The sequence below is a fragment of the Monodon monoceros genome, unplaced genomic scaffold, assembly GCF_005190385.1.
Source record: "Monodon monoceros isolate NGI ecotype Baffin Bay Population unplaced genomic scaffold, NGI_Narwhal_1 Super_Scaffold_22, whole genome shotgun sequence".
Taxonomy (NCBI): Eukaryota; Metazoa; Chordata; class Mammalia; order Artiodactyla; family Monodontidae; genus Monodon; species Monodon monoceros.
In genome coordinates this window covers 28,058,968-28,079,828 of record NW_021703779.1, presented here as the reverse complement: position 1 = coordinate 28,079,828, position 20,861 = coordinate 28,058,968, and the positions used below count along the sequence as shown (strand labels likewise).

General features: G+C 36.6%; 1 protein-coding gene across 1 annotated transcript in view; it reads left to right on the top strand.

Moving 5' to 3' along the window:
- DMD (dystrophin) overlaps positions 1-20,861 on the top strand; it is a 2,107,962-nt gene that overhangs the window by 1,542,613 nt on the left and 544,488 nt on the right. The window contains exon 54 of the mRNA XM_029240038.1: positions 18,397-18,551. Within this exon, the coding sequence (XP_029095871.1) occupies positions 18,397-18,551 (155 nt within the window). The remainder of the gene's footprint in view (positions 1-18,396; positions 18,552-20,861) is intronic.

The window sequence follows — 20,861 nt, the reverse complement described above, 5'->3', positions numbered from 1 at the left end:
CAAATTGTATTCCATTTTTAATGAAACTGCAATGTTTAATTCTTATAAAAGGAGCCTTATAAAATCAGGGAGCCTTATAAAGTGGAGGGCTGCCTTTATGTCTAATGTGTTATCATTCCTGAATGCTATTAGCTGGCTTATCACTTACAATTTTATTTGAGGAAGAAAGTGTGAAAATAGACATATTAGACAATGGTTAATTTGACAAGGATCTCCTTGCTCCATGAATTCTTTCTTAGTCTATGTGTCTAGGGTTAACAAGAGAGCTTGGTGAGCCTCGTAAGGCAGTCATCAGGCTGTCTCTATAGAGTTGGAGAGCTGTGATTACAGCAGCCAGCCTCCTTTGGAGCAGCATCGCTGATGACTGCCCTCCCTGTGACAATGAAATGGTTTCAAAGCCAACCACCAGCACCGTTACACTCTTTGAAAACTTAAACCAGTCACCATACCTGAGCTAAAGAAAAAAATCACTCATAATTCTGATATTTTCATGATTCATAATTGCTAACCTCTGTCTATAATCTCTTCCATTTCTTTTTTTCTTTTTCTTTTTTTTTTTTTTTTTTGGCCGCACCACACGGCTTAAGGGGTTTTAGTTCCCCGACGAGGGATTGAACCCAGGCCCTCGGCAGTGAGAGCACGGAGCCCTAACCACTGGACTGCCAGGGAATTCCCCTCTCTTCCATTTCTTATCTACATATTTTTAATTGTCTTCATAATGTAGATAAAATTTTGAATTCTGATTTTAAAGTTAGTATTATATAAAAATATATGTTGCTACATAACTTTTAATAATTATCATTTTTAATTATAATATTTCATTAAGTTCCATCTTTCACCATTTCCCTACTAATTAGACACTTAGAAAACCTCCACTCTTGATTAGAAAAAAAAGTGGAGAAAAAATTGGAATGACAACAGCCCCTTCACAAAGTAGAACTGAAATCTGAGATAGCATCTGGGAAAAGTCCATCTTGAAAGCATAGACAAGGTGGAAGGAGATAGAAACAGTAAGTATTTGGCAAAAGAATAGACTGTAGATAGCCCATCGTGTCAATAATTAATAAGTAGATCATTAAATGATGCCCATAATGTATGTTCAGTTTCTTTCTTTCCTATATAACTCTTAATTTTTTGGAAACAAAACCATAAGTTGAGTAAGTACTTGATTTTGTTAACTGCATGGCTTCATTTGCTCTTCTACATGGCCCTAGTAAAACAATAATGCTCTTTTGAGATAGAAAGACAGATATTAAGGGAAATCATACAGGATTTCCATCCTAATCAAAATGTCTGCCAAAAGGCTATGGCAGAATCCTATGAGAGATGATGCCATTTAAGTTTCATAAGAGGTAAGATGGTATGCCTTTGGCACCTAAAACTGCGAGCAATGGTCATCATGGGATTTCTTTTTTTTTTTTAACATCTTTATTGGGGTATAATTGCTTTACAATGGGTGTTAGTTTCTGCTTTATAACAAAGTGAATCAGTTATACATATACATATGTTCCCATATCTCTTCCCTCTTACGTCTCCCTCCCTCCCACCCTCCCTATCCCACCCTCTAGGTGGTCACAAAGCACCGAGCTGATATCCCTGTGCTATGCAGCTGCTTCCCACTAGCTATCTACCTTACGTTTGTTGGTGTGTATATGTCCACGCCTCTCTCTCGCTTTGTCACAGCTTACCCTTCCCCCTCCCCATATCCTCAAGTCCGTTCTACAGTAGGTCTGTGTCTTTATTCCTGTCTTACCCCTAGGTACTTCATGACATTTTTTTTTCTTAAATTCCATATATGTGTGTTAGCATACGGTATTTGTCTTTCTCTTTCTGACTTACTTCACTCTGTATGACAGACTCTAGGTCTATCCACCTCATTACAAATAGCTCAATTTCGTTTCTTTTTATGGCTGAGTAATATTCCATTGTATATATGTGCCACATCTTTATCCATTCATCCGATGATGGGCACTTAGGTTGTTTCCATCGCCGGGCTATTGTAAGTAGAGCTGCAATGAACATTTTGGTACATGACTGTTTTTGAATTTTGGTTTTCTCAGGGTATATGCCCAGTAGTGGGATTGCTGGGTCATATGGTAGTTCTGTTTTTACTTTTTTAAGGAACCTCCATACTGTTCTCCATAGTGGCTGAACCAATTCACATTCCCACCAGCAGTGCAAGAGTGTTCCCTTTTCTCCACACCCTCTCCAGCATTTATTGTTTCTAGATTTTTTGATGATGGCCATTCTGACTGGTGTGAGATGATATCTCATTGTAGTTTTGATTTGCATTTCTCTAATGATTAATGATGTTGAGCATTCTTTCATGTGTTTGTTGGCCATCTGTATATCTTCTTTGGAGAAATGTCTATTTAGGTCTTCTGCCCATTTCTGGATTGGGTTGTTTGTTTTTTTGTTATTGAGCTGCATGAGCTGCTTGTAAATTTTGGAAATTAATCCATTGTCAGTTGCTTCATTTGCAAATATTTTCTCCCATTCTGAGGGTTGTCTTTTGGTCTTGTTTATGGTTTCCTTTTCTGTGCAAAAGCTTTGAAGTTTCATTAGGTCCCATTTGTTTATTTTTGTTTTTATTTCCATTTCTCTAGGAGGTGGGTCAAAAAGGATCTTGCTGTGATTTATGTCATAGAGTGTTCTGCCTATGTTTTCCTCTAAGAGTTAGATAGTTTCTGGCCTTACGTTTAGGTCCTTAGTCCATTTTGAGCTTATTTTTGTGTATGGTGTTAGGGAGTGATCTAATCTCATACTTTTACATGTACCTGTTCAGTTTTCCCAGCACCATTTATTGAAGAGGCTGTCCTTTCTCCACTGTCCATTCCTACCTCCTTTATCAAAGATAAGGTGACCATATGTGTGTAGGTTTATCTCTGGGCTTTCTATCCTGTTCCATTGATCTATCTTTCTGTTTTTGTGCCAGTACCATACTGTCTTGATTACTGTAGCTTTGTAGTATAGTCTGAAGTCAGGGAGCCTGATTCCTCCAGCTCCGTGTTTCGTTCTCAAGATTGCTTTGGCTATTCGGGGTCTTTTGTGTTTCCATGCAAATTGTGAACTTTTTTGTTCTAGTGCTGTGAAAAATGCCAGTGGTAGTTTTATAGGGATTGCACTGAATCTATAGATTGCTTTGGGTAGTAGAGTCATTTTCACAATGTTGATTCTTCCAATCCAAGAACATGGTATATCTCTCCATCTATTTGTATCATCTTTAATTGCTTTCATCAGTGTCTTATAGTTTTCTGCATACAGGTCTTTTGTCTCCTTAGGTAGGTTTATTCCTAGATATTTTATTCTTTTTGTTGCAGTGGTAAATGGGAGTGTTTTCTTGATTTCACTTTCAGATTTTTCATCATTAGTGTATAGGAATGCCAGAGATTTCTGTGCATTAATTTTGTATCCTGCTACTTTACCAAATTCATTGATTAGCTCTAGTAGTTTTCTGGTAGCATCTTTAGGATTCTCTATGTATAGTATCATGACATCTGCAAACAGTGACAGCTTTACTTCTTCTTTTCCGATTTGGAGGGATTTCTTTTATTTGGCAGAACCTTGGTTTATTTCACAACCTGTTTCCGGGGCTGTTAAGATTGGTCCAAACTTGCCAGTGGATTCTTTGGAAAAATTATTTCTTGATGATTTTTAACTTTCTTTTCCAGTGTAGAGAGATTTACCCAGGCTCAGAATTTTCATTTATTTTTTTTCCGCTTTCAGCCTTTGAAAGAGAAATTCCTTTTTTGTCTCTCTTGTGATTGCTTTTGTGTCAAATTCAGCATAAAAGCTTTTCAAACGTGACGGCATTAGCTGTTTTGTGCTTGGCTGAGCTAAGAGTACATGAATTCAGTAGAGAAGTGAAATCTTATTTGAGCCTAGCTGGTTTAGCTATATAATACTTAAAACTATCTGAGGTGAGAAACCCAATAGTTTATCAAATTATTAAATAAAGATTTCCAAGGCTGCAAAACATCTGTGTTTTGAAGACATTCTTTAGGGAACTTGAAATGTAGATACACTGTAATCATGTAATTAATTTTAAAAGTTAAACTTGTTATATGTAGTAAATCTGATAGCTATTTGAGGATTGTAAATTATTTTACCAGGGAAGAAACTAATCAGAGAGAACTTTTTTTTTTTCAAATATGGAATTAGAGGCTTGTCATTTTCATTATTTGAGGGGATGGGTGGCATTAGATAGTATCCTTATCTACCAAAAAGATATATACAGTAATGGAAGCTAAATTCTCCTTTCATACATTTTATTTACTTTTAGGATGAGCACAAAATTAAATCAGCAAATTGACCCACCCTGGTAGTTTGAGGTTTGGATTTCTGATACAGTAATGAAAAACATTATCAGAAAACTTCTTCGTAGGACCTGCCATTTTTTCATGTCGTTTTTTTACTCCCTTTTGTTCTCCCCTAAAGATCCCACATGATTAAGAAGAAAGAATCAGTAACCTGATAGTCCTTTTCCTCCCAAAGTATGTATGAAGCTATTAAATTTCTCAAAGCACACAAACAGAGTGCTTCCTACATCACTGATAGAGCACAGGAAAAATAGTGGGTGGTTTTCCAGGTACTGCTGTAGTATATAAATATTTAATGCAGAGTCACAAAGACTTGGATAGCCTTATGCTCTGATTGCACCATATTTTGCCTTATTTCCTTTTCACACTTTAACTTATTCCATGCTTGAAAATATAATGTGGCAACTCTGTAAATCCACTCCTCCATAAAAGCAGCAAATTGCAAAATTGTTAAAATTGCCTTTTGTAAACTCTGGAAATTAACCAGAGGTTGGCAACAATATGTAAACTACTGAACTTCACTAAGAACCGCAGGGTTTGAGGGTTTTTAACTTGGCCTTTTCCCATCAGTTTCTCCCAGCTACACAGTAGCCTTAAAAATTAATAGTCTTACAGCTACCAGAGAAAGAGAATAGAACTTGTATTGAGCATGTTTTCTGACCACAACAGCATGAAACTAGAAATCAATTACAGAAAGAAAAATGAGAAAGGAACAAACATTTGGAGACTAAACAATAGGCTACTAAAAAAGTAATGGGTCAATGAAGAAATTAAAGGGAAAATCAGAAAATACCTCAAGACAAATGAAAATGGAAACACAAAACTCCAAAATCTATGGGATGCAGCAAAAGCCGTTCTAAGAGGGAAGTTTATAATGATGCAGGCCTTCCTCAAGAAAAAAGAAAAATCTCAAACAAGCAACCTAACATACCATCTAAAGGAATTAGAAGAAGAACAAACAAAGCCCAAAGTCCTCAGAGGAAGGAAATAATAAATATAGGAGAAGAAATAAATAAAACAGAAACAAAATAAAACAAAAAAATAGAAAAGATCAATGAAACCAAGAGCTGGTTTTTTGAAAAGATAAACAAAATTGGTAAACTTTTAGCCAGGCTCACCAGGAAGAAAAGAGAGAAGACTCAAATAAACAAAATAAGAAATGAAAGAAGAGAAATAACAACCAATACTAGAGAGATACAAATAATCTTAAGAGAATACTACGAACAGTTATACACTAACAAATTGGACAACCTAGAAGAAAATGGACAATTTTCTAGAAACATACAACCTGCCAAGACTGAATCAAGAAGCAACAGCCAATTTGAACAGACCAATCACTAGTAGTGAAATTGATTTTCTAGTAAAAAAAAAAAAAAAAAAAAAAACCTCTCAGCAAAGAATAGTCCAGGACCAGACAGCTTCACAGGAGAATTCTACCAAACATATTAAAGAACTTAAACCTATCCTCAAACTATTCCAAAAAATTGAAGAGGACAGAATACTCCAAAATTCATTGTATGAGGCTACCATTACCCTAGTATGCAAACCAGACAAAGACACTACAAAAAAAAAAGACATGAAAATTATAGGCCAATATCTTTGATGCATATAAATGCAAAAACCTCAACAAAATATTAGCAAACCAAATCCAACAATGTATAAAAAGGATCATACATCATGATCAAGTTGGATTAAGGATGGTTCAGTGTTTGCAAATCAATATAATATACCACATTAACAAAAGGAAAGATAAAAAAACACATGATCACCTCAGTAGATGCAGAAAAAGCATTTGACAAAATTCAACATCTGTTAATGATAAAAACAAACAAAAACTCTCAACAAAGTGAGTATAGAGGGGACATATCTCAACATAATAAAGGCCATTTATGACAAAGCCACAGGTAACATCATACTCAATAGTGAAAAGCTGAAAGGCTTTCCTCTAAATTCAGGAATAAGACAAGGAAGCCTACTCTCACCAGTTCTATTTAACACAGCATTGGCAGTCTTAGCCACAGCAATCAGACAAGAAAAAGAAATAAAAGGCATCCAAATTGAAATGAAAGAAGTAAAACTAACTATTTGCAGATAACATGATGCTTTATATAGAAAACCCTAAAGTCTCCACCCAAAAACTAGTAGAACTCAGAAATGAATTCAGCAAATTTGCAGGATACAAGATTAATATACAGAAGTCTGTTGCTTTTCTATATACTAATGATGAAGCATCGGAAAGAGAAAGTAAAAAAAAAAAATCCTGTTTAAAATCACATCAAAAAAGAATAAAATACCTTGGAATAAACTTAACCAAAGACGTGAAAGACCTATACTCTGATGAAGGAAATTGAAGATGATGCAAAGAAATGGAAAGATATTTCATACTCTTGGATTGGAAGAATTAATATTGTTAAAATGGCCAGAGTACCCAAAGGAATCTACAGATTTAATGCTACCCCTATCAAAATACCCATGACATTTTTCACAGAACTAGAACAAATAATCCTAAAATTCATATGAAACCATAAAAGACCCCAAATTGCCAAAGCAATCTTTAGAAAAAAGTTGGAAGTATCACCTTCTCGGACTACAGTAATCAAAACAGCATGGTATTGGCACAAACAGACACGTGGATGAATGGAACATAATAGAGAGCCCAGAAATAAACCCACACACCTATGGTTAATTAATCTATGCCAAAGGAGGCTGAAGTATACAATGGAGAAAAGGCAGTCTCTTCAACAAGTGGTGCTGGGAAAACTGGATAGCTACATGTAAAAGAATGAGATTAGAACATTTCCTCACACCATATACAAAAATAAACTCAAAATGGATTAAAGACCTAAATGTAAGACCTGAAACCATAAAACCCCTAGAGGAGATATAGGCAGAACACTTTTTGACATAAATCATAGCAACATTATTTTTGGATCTCTTTCCTAAGGCAAAAGAAATAAAAGCGAAAATAAGCAAGTGGGACCTAATTAAACGTAAAGGCTCTTGCACAGCAAAGGAAACCATCAACAAAATGAAAAGACAGCCTACAGACTGGGAGAAAATATTTGCAAATGATGCTACTGACAAGGGATTAATCTCCAAAATATACAAACAGCTCATACAGCTTAGTATCAGAAAACCAACCCAATCAAAAAATGGGAAGAAGACTTGAGTAGACATTTTTCGAAAGAAAACGTTCTGATGGCCAATAGGCACATGAAAAGGCACATTTGCTAATTATTAGAGAAATGCAAATCAAAACAGCAGTGAGATAGCACCTCACACCTGTCAGAATGGCTATCATCAAAAGATCTACAAATAACCAGTGTTGACAAGGATGTGAAGAAAAAGGAAGCCCTTTGTACACTTTTGGTGGGTATGTAAATTGGTGCAGCCACAATGGAAAACAGTATGAAGGTTCCTCAAAAAACTAAAAGTAGAACTACCATATGATCCAGCAATTCCACTCCTGTGTACATATCTGAAAAAAATGAAAACACTAATTTGAAAAGATACATGCACCCCAGTATTCATAGCAGTGCTAATTATAATTACCAAGATATGGAAGCAACCCAAATGCCGATCAACAGATGAATGTATAAAGAAGATGTGGTATATACACACACACACACACACACACACACACACACACACACACACACATACATACAATGAAATATTAGTCATGAAAAAGAATGAAATTCTGCCATTTGTAGCAGTGTGGATGGACCTAGAGAATATTATACTGAGTGAAATAAGCCAGACAGAGAAAGACAGTGTGTATTACTTATATGTGGAATCTAAAATATATTACAAATGCATGTATATGCAAAACAGAAACAGACTCACAGACTGAATGTTTTCCCCTGAGATCAGGGACAAGATAAAGGTGACTTCTCTCACCACTTCTATTTACCACGGTACTGGCAGTTCAGGATGGGAAAATAGGCAAGAAAAAATAGATAAAAATCATCCAGATTGGAAAGGAAGAAGTAAAATTATATCTATTTGTAGATGACATAATCTTGTATATAGATGATCCTAAGGAATACACTAAAAATGTAATTCAGCAAATTTGCAGGATCCAAGATCAAAATACAAAAATCAATTATTTTTCTATATACTAGCAATGAATAATCTGAACAATGAAATTCAGAAAATTTTTTCATTTATAATAGCAACAAAAAATAAAATAATTAGGCATAAGAAAAATGCAACACTTTTCCGTTGGCAACTACAGTGCTGAAGGAATTTAAAGAAGATTTAATTAAACAGAAAAGCATGCCATATTCCCAGATCAAAAAACTTAATATTGTTAAGATAGCAATATCCCCAAATTGATCTACAGACTCTATGCAATTCTTATCAAAATCCTCACTAGTTTTTCTGTAGAAATCGACAAGTAGATCCTAAAATTCATACTGAAATGCAAGGGACAAAGAATAGCCAAAGCAACCTTGAAAAAAGCACAAAGTTGGAGGACACACAGTTCCTAATTTCAAAACTTACTAGAAAGCTACAGTAATCAAGACAGTGTGGTACTGACATCAAGGTAAACATATAGATCAATGAAACAAAATGGAAAGTTCAGAACTAAATCCTTGCATTTATGGTCAATTGATTGTTGGCAAGAGTACCTAGACAATTCAAAGAGAAAAGAATATTTTTTCAAAAGTTCATGCTTGCATAACTAAATGTCCACATACAAAATAATGAAGTTTGACCCTACCTCACACCATACAAAAAAATTAATTCAAAAATGGATCTTAGAGCTAGATATAAGAACTAAAATATTAGAACTCTTATAAGACAACATAGGAGTAGAATGGGGCTTCCCTGGTGGCGCAGTGGTTGAGAGTCCCCCTGCCAACGCAGGGGACACAGGTTTGTGCCCCGGTCCGGGAAGATCCCACATGCCGCGGAGCGGCTGGGCCCATGAGCCATGGCCGCTGAGCCTGCGCGTCCGGAGCCTGTGCTCCGCAACGGGAGACGCCACAACAGTGAGAGGCCCGTGTACCAGGGGGGGGAAAAAAAAAAAGAGAGCAGGAGTAGAATGAGTTAGGCAGTGTTTTCTTAGACATGACACCAAAAGCCAAAGTGACAAGAGAAAAAATACATAACTTGGACTTCATCAAAATTAAAAACTTCTGTGCTGCAAGCAGTATCATAAAGAGAGTAAAAAGATAACCCACAGAATGGGAGAAAATATTTGCAAATCACATATCTGATAAGGGACTTGTATGCAGAATATGTAAAGAACTCATAACTCAATAAGAACAAGAAAGACTCAATTATAAATCAGCAAAGGATTTTAATAGACATTTCTTCAAAGAAGGTGTATAAGTGGCTAATAAGCACATGAAATGATGGTCAACATCAGTCATTATTAGGAAAATACAAATGAAAACCACAATGAGATACCACTTCATATGCACTAGGGTCATACTTGAGTAGGTATGTCAGTCAGGATAGGCTAAGTTATGCCACAGTAACAAACTATCCCCAAATCTAGAGACAACACAAAGTTTATGTTTTATTCATGTTACATGTCCACTCTAGATTGACAAGGGCATTCTACTTAGCTTAGTTATTCAGGGAGTGCAGCTAATGGGAGCTGCATCTTGATACATACTTCTCTGATCAGAGAGTCAGGAAACATAATGAATGATGCCACTGGCTCTTAAACCATCTCCCTGGAAGTGACGTGTAGCCAAAATCAGTTATGTTATCATCCCTAATTCAGTGGGGGTGCAGCTGTGTAATCCTCTGGTATGAAAAAGGCACCGAATGTCTGTGAACAATAATGTAGTCTACTGCAGTAGGCTCATGGGATTTGAAAATAGCCGAGAAAATGCGACTTTCTGGGGATCTGTCCTCTGGCTTCCTCTCTGGAATCATTTCCACCCAACCATGTCCACACCCTCTCAATCAGACTTCTCTTAGATGCCTGGGGTAGCTGGGTGATTTGTTAATTACAACACTGCTTAAGTCTTTCAGTAAAGTCAGCAAATGAAAAAGAGAGCCCAGATAAAGAGAATGCTTTCCAAAATGTCATAATGAAATTAACGTAATGAAGCACTTGGAGGGCTCTCCCCCGTTCTTTTTGTATAAAACTTACTCCAAAGATGCTGGAAGAGAAAGGGGGCCTGAAAAGTAAAGAGGAGGGAAAATAAATTGTATGCCATTAGTTTAATTACAAAAATTCATTACATGAAGTCATGTAAGACAGAAAATAATGGAACTCTAATGGGTTGGCCGATAACACATTTACTAGCCTGCTCTCAGCTTGTAGTCATTGTTGAAAGGACAAAAAAGTAACAACTTTGGTGTGTAGTCCTCAGAGCTATTGAAAAGATTAATCATTTCCAGTAAGCTGGAAAATGAGGGCCGTTTTCTCAAATAGTATCCCCTGTATAGTGTTACCTTCTGAAATAGAGTTGCTTGGTAATGTTAGAGGTTTAATAGATGAGTCTTGAAGTTTATGGTGAGAGGCTTTACTTTTGAAATAGATTCCTTACAGATTTTTTAACATTTCTATTATATATCCATAAAGAGGTTTTCTAGGTCATTTTAATTCACACAAGCAAGAAAGAAATTGTATTTCTTTTTCCCAATAAATATGTATAGAACATTAATTTATACTCAGGAGTAAACTGTTTAGTGATTTTTTTAAATAAACCAAATATGTATTTTTTTCTGCTGTCTTTGTTTAGCAATGTCTTACTTTATTATATACAGTAATTTTCCAATCATGCTATAATCATCAAGGAGACTATTTTATATTCTTCAAAATTCAATTATAATAAATCCAACCATCCTCCTTAAATCCTTTTATGTGGAAGCATATCTTCTTTAAGTAGATTGACCCCTAAATATTGAAGCCAAGAAACCTGCATTTTTGTGATGCCTCTTTCACTGACAAGCTATGTCACCTTCAACAAGCCACTTCACCTTTCAGGGGTTTTGTATGGGCAGTTATGGGACTGGGTAAGAGGAAAGGAGATAACAAAAGGTCAAAGTGGATATTTATGTAAGGATCATATATTTGAGGGCCTTGTAGTCCAAGGAAAGAGGTTTGGACTTTGTCTTGTAGGTAACAGGGAGCCATTGAAAGGTTTTACAGAGGAATAACGTTGTTATATTTCCATTTCTAAAAGATCCCTTGAGCAGCTATACGTGGATGGAAGGTCTAGAGTAGAGGGAAGGAGCCAATAAAAAGGTGATTGCAGAGTCCAAGTAAGAGTCGATGAGGGCTTAAGTTAAGGCAGTGGCAATGGAGGTAGAATATTTGGATATAAGGGAAAATTATGGTACAACTTCTATATGGATGTGCTCTCTGCCTCTTCTTCCAGTTGAGGATCCACTTGCACTGCAGAGGGAGAAGGTTGAGCGAGGGACAGAACCTTGGGGAACACCAACATTTAAGGGGCAGGCAGAAAAAGAAACACTTGAAGCTTAAGAGTATATAGAGGACACCCAAAGAGGGGGGACCAAGGAAAGATAGAGCCTCAGGAACAGAGCAGTCAATAGGACCAGTTGCTGCGCACAAATCAAGTAAATGAGAACCTAAAACTTTCCACAGACATTGACCATTGGTGACTGAATCAGTTAAGTATTTTCACAAAAATGCTGCATGACAAGCAACTTCAAAATGCCAGTGGCAAACAGTAATAAGCATTTATTTCTTCGTGAGTTTGCAGCTCGTCTGGGGTGGCACTGCTTCACACTGCAGGTTGATTGGGGTAGCTCTCCTCCACACGTCACTCATCCTTCTCCAAGGATGAGCAGGCTAGCCCAGGACACGTTTGTCTCATGATAATGGCAGAAGTGCCAAAGGGCCAGCCCCACTGCAGAAGCATGTTTTAAAGCCTCTGCTTGTGTCACTTCTATTAACATCTGGCTAGAATTAGGCAAAACAAGTCATATGGCCAAGCTCATTGTCAAGGGCAGGGAAGTAAACTGCCCATTGTAGCAGGAAATTCGAAGTTACATAGCAAAGGGCACGGATACAAGGTGGGGTAAAGAATTGAGGTCAGTAATCCGATTTGCCGGAGTGACTTCTTTCAGAATAGTTTTAGTGAGGTGGTGATGGCAGAAGCCTGATTTTGATGAATTATAAAGTGGCAGGAATGTAATCAAGTTGAGGCAATGAGTGAGTATTTGCCTTCTGAGGAGCTTCACTGTGAAAGGAAAGAAAACGATGCAGCTTTTGTTGTTGTTTAAAGATGGGTGAGAGACTCATGTTTGAAAGTTGTAGAGAAAGACCTTGCAGAGAGGCAAGAGGTTGAAAAGACACAGAGAAGGGAGTACATGGAGGGGGAGGGGGAGGGCGAGGGCGAGGGCGAGGGCGAGGGCGAGGGAGTGTCCTTGAGCACAAGAGTCACCTCTTGCTCTGAGGCTGGAGAGAAGGATGCAAGATGTGAAATCTGATATTTCATGAAATTTATGCTTGATGTTAAATTGCCCCTGTGTAATTACAGGTAGGGTCATTTGCTGTGAGATTTCTTCCAGTTTGTATCATCAGGGTGCAGTTTAGAAACCACACAAAATGTTTCAAGCAGAGGGAATTTAAGCACAGAGGACTGGTTCCATGGCTAATGAAGGAGCTGAGAAGTCCAACAGGAGATAGGCAACTCAGAGTTTAGTGACATCGGGAAGCTGTTACCACTTTGAGGGTTGGAGAGACAACACGTGTCACCAAAGCCCAGAAGCCAGAGCCATCTGGTGCTAACTTGACCACTGTGTGGGCTGCACAGCAGGTACTGAAACTACAGAGAGAGGGTCTGTCCAGTGGGAAATGGAGACACAAAGAAGATACTGCCCACATAGAGAGAGGGAGAGATATACTCTAGTTTCAGCCTTCCTCTGGCTCTCTCACTGGCCTAACCAGATATCTAGAAGCCAGCTAGCAAGAAATCCTGAGATTTGCTGATCCCCTAAAGTGGTTAGTCCATCTGCAATACTGAGCAGAGTAGGAGAGGGGCAGAGAATGGGTCTAAGAGCTAATAAGCTCTTAGCTGTTAGCTCAGAGAGCTAATTTTTTTAAATGAATCTCTTAGCTCATGTATGCAAACACAGTATCTAAGGCAAAAGGAGAAAACCCAATATGTAGAACTTTTTATCTGTAAATATATTAGGATCCTGTTTTATAAATTTCCAAGTGTCGACGAAAAATTAATCAGTCGACCTAAGAAAGAAATGGAAATTTTTATTTGAGCCAAATTTGAAGATGATGACCTGGGAAGAGCATCTCAGAAAGCTCTGAGAACTGTTCCACTTGTCAGAAGTCAAGGCACAGTTATATAAGTTTTTTGAGACAGAGGGCTATACATCAAATGATGTATTATTGACCACTTATATAACCCAGATCTAAGCATAATTGTGGTGGGTCACATGACCCCTTCCAAGATCAAGAAGGAATGTTAAAAAAAAAAAAAGGAAGGAATGTTATCTTTTAAGGAGTTTTGTTGATGCTGGGAGAATGCTGCTTGTTTTGGTTGAGCAGGTATTCCTGCAGCCGGGGGCGGGTGGGGGGTGGGGGGGTGGGGGAGGTTTGGTCGATGCATAACGCAGATACACAGTGTACAGTGCAGGCAGAGACACGGCCAAAGGGCAGAGAAGAATTTTTATATTTAAATTTTTCTTGTCTTTTCATAAAATATGGATTGTATTTCACACAAGCAATTTGCTTTTGATTTTGACCTCCTAACAAATGTGAGGCATAATAAGCAGCCTAAGTAATCCCATCCTATTTTACAGACAACAAAACCGGAACTCAAAGGTTAATGACTTTAAGATCAAACTGCAAGACAATGGCCAATCAAGCCTTCCTGGGAAGCTGCCTCTTCATTACTCTGCATTGCTTTTTATGATGCTCCTTTGAGTCAGGGCCATTAAAATTTTTTAAATCGAGTTCACCTGAAACAAACCTGAATTTCACTTGTAGGTGAATATCTCAAAACACATTTTATAAGAAAACTTAAACAATACTCAACTTTAAAATTTTAATTGTAGGTCTACATACTCACATTTATCTTCTAAGTTAAAGGGAGACTTTTAGAGGTGCAGCGTTATAGACAATGTTTATAAAACAGTGGGTCCCTTTCTTTCATTCAGTAGAGGCTCACCCTGTGGTGGCTGTAGTATGGTTCATTTAAAACTAGCTGCAGTAGAGGACTTCCCTGGTGGTCCGGTGGCTAAGGCTCCATGCTCCCAGTGCAGGGGGCCCAGGTTCGATTCCTGGTCTGGGAGCTAGATCCCACATGCCACAACCAACTAAGACCCAGCACAACCAAATAAATGAATAAATACTTTTTAAAAAATAGCAGCAGCAGTAGTAGTAGTAATCGTAGTAGTAGTGGTAGTGGTGGTAGTAGTAGTAATAATGATGGTGATTCTAACCAATACTTATTTAATGCTTTGGGTATGCCAGGCACCACTCTAAGTGTTTTCCCTGCATTTTATAAATTTATCCTCATAATAATCTTTCAAGGTAAATACTGTTAATATACCCATTTAATAAAGGGGGAAACTGAGGCATAGAGAGCATAATTAACTTTCCCATTTGTCACATAGCTAGTAAGTGATCAAGTCAGGATTCAAACCCAGCAGGCTTATTCTGTTGCCCAGACTCTCCAATACTCTTTCTCTTCCTCCCTTGTTTTCCCTTGTATCGGGTCAATATTCCTAAAAAGAATTCTTACAAAGTAAAAAGAAAAGGCAAACACTGAAATTTAAAAATTTTAATACTGAAAATTCTTGAAATGAATTCAGGTTGTCCCATAGTCCATAATCATTTTTTCTGCCTTAAATACTGTGTATAACTACCAAGCACATATTGTAGCAGCATCGTATGAGGTTTGAATATGAAATATTTCTTTCCTGGTTGGGGACACAATCTCTTGGGGATTGAGCATTTTATATTCTTCATAAAAAACACATACACATATATATATATACACCCACAAAATCATCTTTTTTTTGTAGGCTAGTGCTCACAATATTTTAAATTTCTTCACACACCATGATCACTACACAATTCCCTGTAGAGTATACAGTTGTAAATGGAATTCAGAACTAAGAAGAGTGTGTGTGAATTCTATTGTATTTTTGAATTTAAAATTCTTCTGTGGTCTGGAGTTGTCCCAGTGGTAAATTTCACAGTAGTAGGCAAAGCTGGTCAAGGTCAGCGTTCCTGCTGTGAATGACACTTGGTTAAAGCCCAAGGTGGTCAACATATTATTACCTTAGGAGGAAGGTAAACCAGTCTGTTCTGGTGAATGTCTTTAAGAAGGGAGAAAGGGGTGCTGCGGTTGAGAACCTTTGAGTTCAGGTAAGGGCCTTAGCCCTGTCAATGTTAGTCAAGGTCAGTAGGATTTTTTTCTTTTTAATCCTACATCACAGCAAAATCTGAGCTGTGTGCAGTGAAGGATAGCATTCAGCCAAGATTTCCTTAGGTATAAAAATTTAAATTTCAGTGTGAATACAAATTTGAAGAAAAAAAATATGGCTTGCGTATTTTTGCCTTTCAAGCATTAAAGTATACCAAAAAACTCTGGTTTGAAGTCAAGCCTTACTCTTTTACTACCTTTTTACTACAAAGTGTCTAATTAAACTTTAACCTGCTATGTCCTTCAAGATCTTGGAAAATCCTAGCATACTTTTCAGCTTCTACTTTTAGGTATTTTTTATGATCTATAGATTAGAACCAAAGAGTGTATCCTCTTATATCTAGACTTTTCAAGTAACAACCCATGAGTGAGGGTTGACTTCCAAGATTATTTGTCTTTTCTTAGATAAAATAAATGATTTTAATTATATTTATTAAAATTTTAATTAACATTTTATATTGCTAAATCTATACATATATGCTCTGATGTTGGTTCATAATAGATGTTTCTTTAGCAGTTGCATTTTTCTTAAAAAGGAATTGCCTAACGAAAAGGTAACTAAGTTATTGGTGTCAGTTTTGTAGAGTCTTATGCTGCCAATTAGAGATTTAATAGATGATAGATAATAAGCTCTTCTTTTAAAAAGCAAATACCATCTTCTGGATAATAAGGACCAATTGGTCTTTCATATCTTAGTATACATTACTTTTTAACACTATAGGTTAAAAGTGGCTTCAGTGAAGAGGGAAAGGGAAGAAGATGTAATTTTGTACTGTAGGAAATTCCTAGAAAGGGAAAGACTTTGGTGTGTGTGTTTCACCTCAGGAGGGCTTTTGGACAGTGTGAGGATATAAAAAGTGGAAAATAGGAACTGCAGGGCTTGATAAAAGGTGTATATAAGAAAAGGCAGGAATTCCACAAGGTTAAATTGTAATTGCTTTATAGTACAGCGAGTATACTGTGTGCCTTTAAAAATTGTCTCTCTTTTTATTTTTATAGCAAAAGTTAGTGATACTGGCTTTAGCTGCTTCCTACTAGCTCTGTTATCTGGGTCTATTTGCTATATGCAATAAATGCAATTATTTCGTTTGATTCTAGAATAGGATGTTCTAATTAACTGAGAAATGCCAGATTATATACTGATTATAGATTTTCAGGGAACAGGAGTGTACTCATATATACTGAAACTATGCTGAAAAGTACGAGTGTTTGATTTTTATTACCATAAATCATATTAACGTAAAAGAACAAATGCTAAAACAAAAATGAGTACTCTTTTCAGAAACATCAGTTAGTTTCAATTTTCTCTTTTACCCTTGCAATTTATGTCAATGTACTCTTACAGATTTAAGAAATACAGTGAAGGTACAAATTGTGTTCTTTTCTTTTTTGTAACTTGTGATTTCTGTGCACATTTACTGCATATTAGACCATTGGGTTGATGTATTGCCTTATTTTAATGTCCTCTCATTAAACATTGAAACTGTTTCTCATTTTTTTACTATCTTAGTTAATGAAGATCTTTTTCCTATAATGTATGTCTTTTCTTTTAAATATTTTACTGGGAGAAAATACTAAAATTAGATTACTGGGTCAATGGGAATAAGCGTTTGTATGTCACTTGATATATATTGCCAAATTGTCCTAATAGATGCTGTTTCCATCAGTAGTATATGAATGCGCTAGTTTGGCTACAGTCTTTCCAGCTTTGGATTTTATTTTTTTAAACTTAATTGGTGTCAAATTGTAATACTCTTATTTTTTCATGTTTTGAAAGTTGATTTTTTTCCTTTTCTATAAAAGCTTTTTATTCTTTCTCTTGTTTGAATTGCTTGTTACTATTCCTTTGTCCATTTAACCCACTATATTGGATTTGATATAACTATCTTGGTAATTTAATAATACCGTAATGCTTGGAAGCCTCTTCCATGCACTTGAAGCAATGCTTAATAGAAACTTGGGGTTAATATACATCCAGATAAACCTATCATTGGTTTATTTCTTTCTTGATATATGATATTTCAAGTGATGAAATACATGGTTTGATAATACTCAATTGTTAAAGATAAAAAAAGAAGAAAACATACGTCATTTGGTTTAGCAAAATTCCTATATTTAAAATTTTATTCTGATTTTAAAGTAGGGTATTTTTTAAATATTATGAATAAACTGATCCTTTAAATAAGTTCATAACTAGAATAACAGCACTGGTTTTTTTTTGATGCTTAATATTTTCCGTATGCAGCTTTAGTTGAATGCCAGTAGATGGCACTAATTACATAAACAATTCAACAAGTTAATGATGAGGAAAAGAAATAACATGCGATATTGTTTTCAAATTTTGGTATATGTCACATACTCAACAATTATTTGAGAGCTTATTTTTATAGTTTGTTCTCTCCCATGATAAAAACAATTAAGCCAAGTTTGTTTCCAATTAATTGCTACTAAGTTGAGATACCTGATACTGATTATTGCTCAAGAAGCTGGATTTGAAAAGTTTTGTCATGAAAAATGGGTTAGCTTGTACTATCATGTTTCACTGAACTGCACACGGTAGGTTAAAAGCAATCATGTAGACATGCTCTGACCCGAGGATTCAGAAGCTGTTTATGAAGCATTTTAAGAAAGTGCCACTAGAGATTTCAGAGAAAACTGACATTCGTTCTCTTTCCCATGCGTATCTATAGCAGTTGGCCAAAGACCTCCGCCAGTGGCAGATAAATGTAGATGTGGCAAATGACTTGGCACTGAAACTTCTTCGGGATTATTCTGCAGATGACGCCAGAAAAGTCCACATGATAACAGAGAACATCAATGCCTCTTGGACAAGCATTCATAAAAGGTATGAACTATATTATTTCTAAAACTATTTGCTGATTCTAATGATAGGGTAGTGACACTGGGTGGATAATGCAGATTTGTTTTCCCATCGTGCTAAACCAGGGCTTTGGGAGGATCCAAGATGACAAATGCCAACCAAACTCACAGTCTTGCCTAAGTCCACTTATTTTAAAGATGACGGACCCGAAGACTGGTGAAATGAAATGCCTTGCCCACAGTCAGAAAGGTAGTGACATAACTAAGCGATTAGACAAGAGCAAAAGATTGATTTGTAGCTAACAGGGCCATTTATTAGTCTGCTTTGAGAACTCTATCCAAAGAAATATTGTTCTATTCCGTCATGCCACAAACGGCCCCATCTTTAGTCTGACAGGGAAGTCACTTTGGGCTTCATGATGGAGTTATAGCTGTCTCTGGTGCCGTCATTGTATCTCCCTCCACACACGCACTGGGAAAATTTGTGTAGTGTAACATGACTCATAACTTCATTTCCCATTATATATCTACGGAAATCAACAGCTCTTAGAGACACCATCTCCTCAGACTAAGTCCTGACTCCTTATTTTTCACTCTTAACCCCTTGTGCTGTTCTTCCATTAGCATTTATCCTAATTATAAACAAAATTGTAAACAAATACATGAATTGTGTAACTAATTGTTTAATGTTTGTCCTTCACATTAGTCTAACCTCCCTGAGGACAGAGGCTATCTTTCTTATTTGACACATCCTGAACCAGGTGATATAGTAGGGAGCTGGTAAATATTTGTGTTTTTTAAATTGAAATGTAGCTGATGTACGATATTATGTTAGTTTCAGGTATACTACGTAGTTATTTGACATTTGCACTTATTATGAAATGATCACTATAATAAGTCATCTAGTAACCATCTGTCCCCATACAAAGTTATTACAACGTTATTGACCGTATTCCTCACGCTGTATATTACATCCCCATTGCTTATTTATTTTATAACTGGAGATTTGTACTTCTTAATCCCCTTCACCTGTTTCTCCCTTTTACCCCCTCCTTCCATCTGGCAACCACCCATTTGCTCTCTGTCTATATGAGTCTGTTTTCACTTTGTTTTGTTTTGTTTTTTTAGATTCCACATATAAGTGACATCATACAGTATTTATCTTTCTCTGTCTGACTTATTCACTTAGCATAATACCCTCTAGATCCCTCCATGTTGTCACAAATGGCAAGATCCCAATTTTTTATACCTGAGTAATATTCCATCACATCTTCTTTATCCATTCATCTATCGATGGACACTTTTAGGTTGCTTCCATATCTTGGCTACTGTAAATAATGCTGCAGGGTAAATATTTGTTGAATGATGACTCTACATAATTTAGAGTTACCTTGTTCATGCTATGGTAAGTCAAGGATTATTGGGTACTCATTTTTAGCTCTGTCAGAAAACAGGCAAAAATAGCACCTGTATGGTGATAAGGAAGATCCCAGTGAAAGGTAAATGAGTTCCAGAAGATAACATGACTTACTGAAGTCAGGTAGGTGGCCTTTATTAAGAAAAAAAGGCCACCATTAAAGAAAACAAAAACAGGTTTTGAACTAAGCAGAAACTCTTAGGAGTAAGGAACTATTAATACACGGAAATTGAGAGATCAAGTTAATCTTGAAACTGAGTTAAAGATTGAAGAGTATAAACTCCTGTGAAAGTGGATTTGAGCTGGTCGTCCTGGGGGAATAGAGCAGCTCTAGCTCTAAATTCCAGACAGTGGGTGTTCAGATGGCCATGGAAAAGAGGACTCAACCTGAAGTTGGGGAGTTATATTTGGGGCCCTATCAATAGAACCCTGGTTGAATAGGGAACTGATAAAAAAAAATTCTCCAAGTTACTGCCTCCTCTTATTGACAAGGTTTGTACTTTCTGCTCCAAATACAGATCTGCTGTTTGTTCAGTTAAATGAGGGCAGATTAGGCTCAGGGAGACTTATTCATATGTAATCGATTGGTATCAGAGAGTCAGTAGTTAAGATCTCACTGGGAAATACCTGCTTCTCAAAGAGAGGCCTCTATGGGTAGGCAAATTAAGATCAGAGATTAATTTGGTGAGTTTAGGGAATGTAAGCCAAGAAGGAGACAAAAAGAAGGCTTACTCATTTTACAAAACTAGGGCTTCAAGAGAGGTCTATCCCTTCTATGCCACTCTTTCATGCTCCTTGAGTCTCCAAACAGCCCTCTCATTTCTTCTGATCATTTTCGTTAGGTCTTTGGATTCCTCAGAGAAGGGGCTTCCAGTTTATATTTTTTGACTTGGTCCCTAAAAAGCTACCACCTAAGGA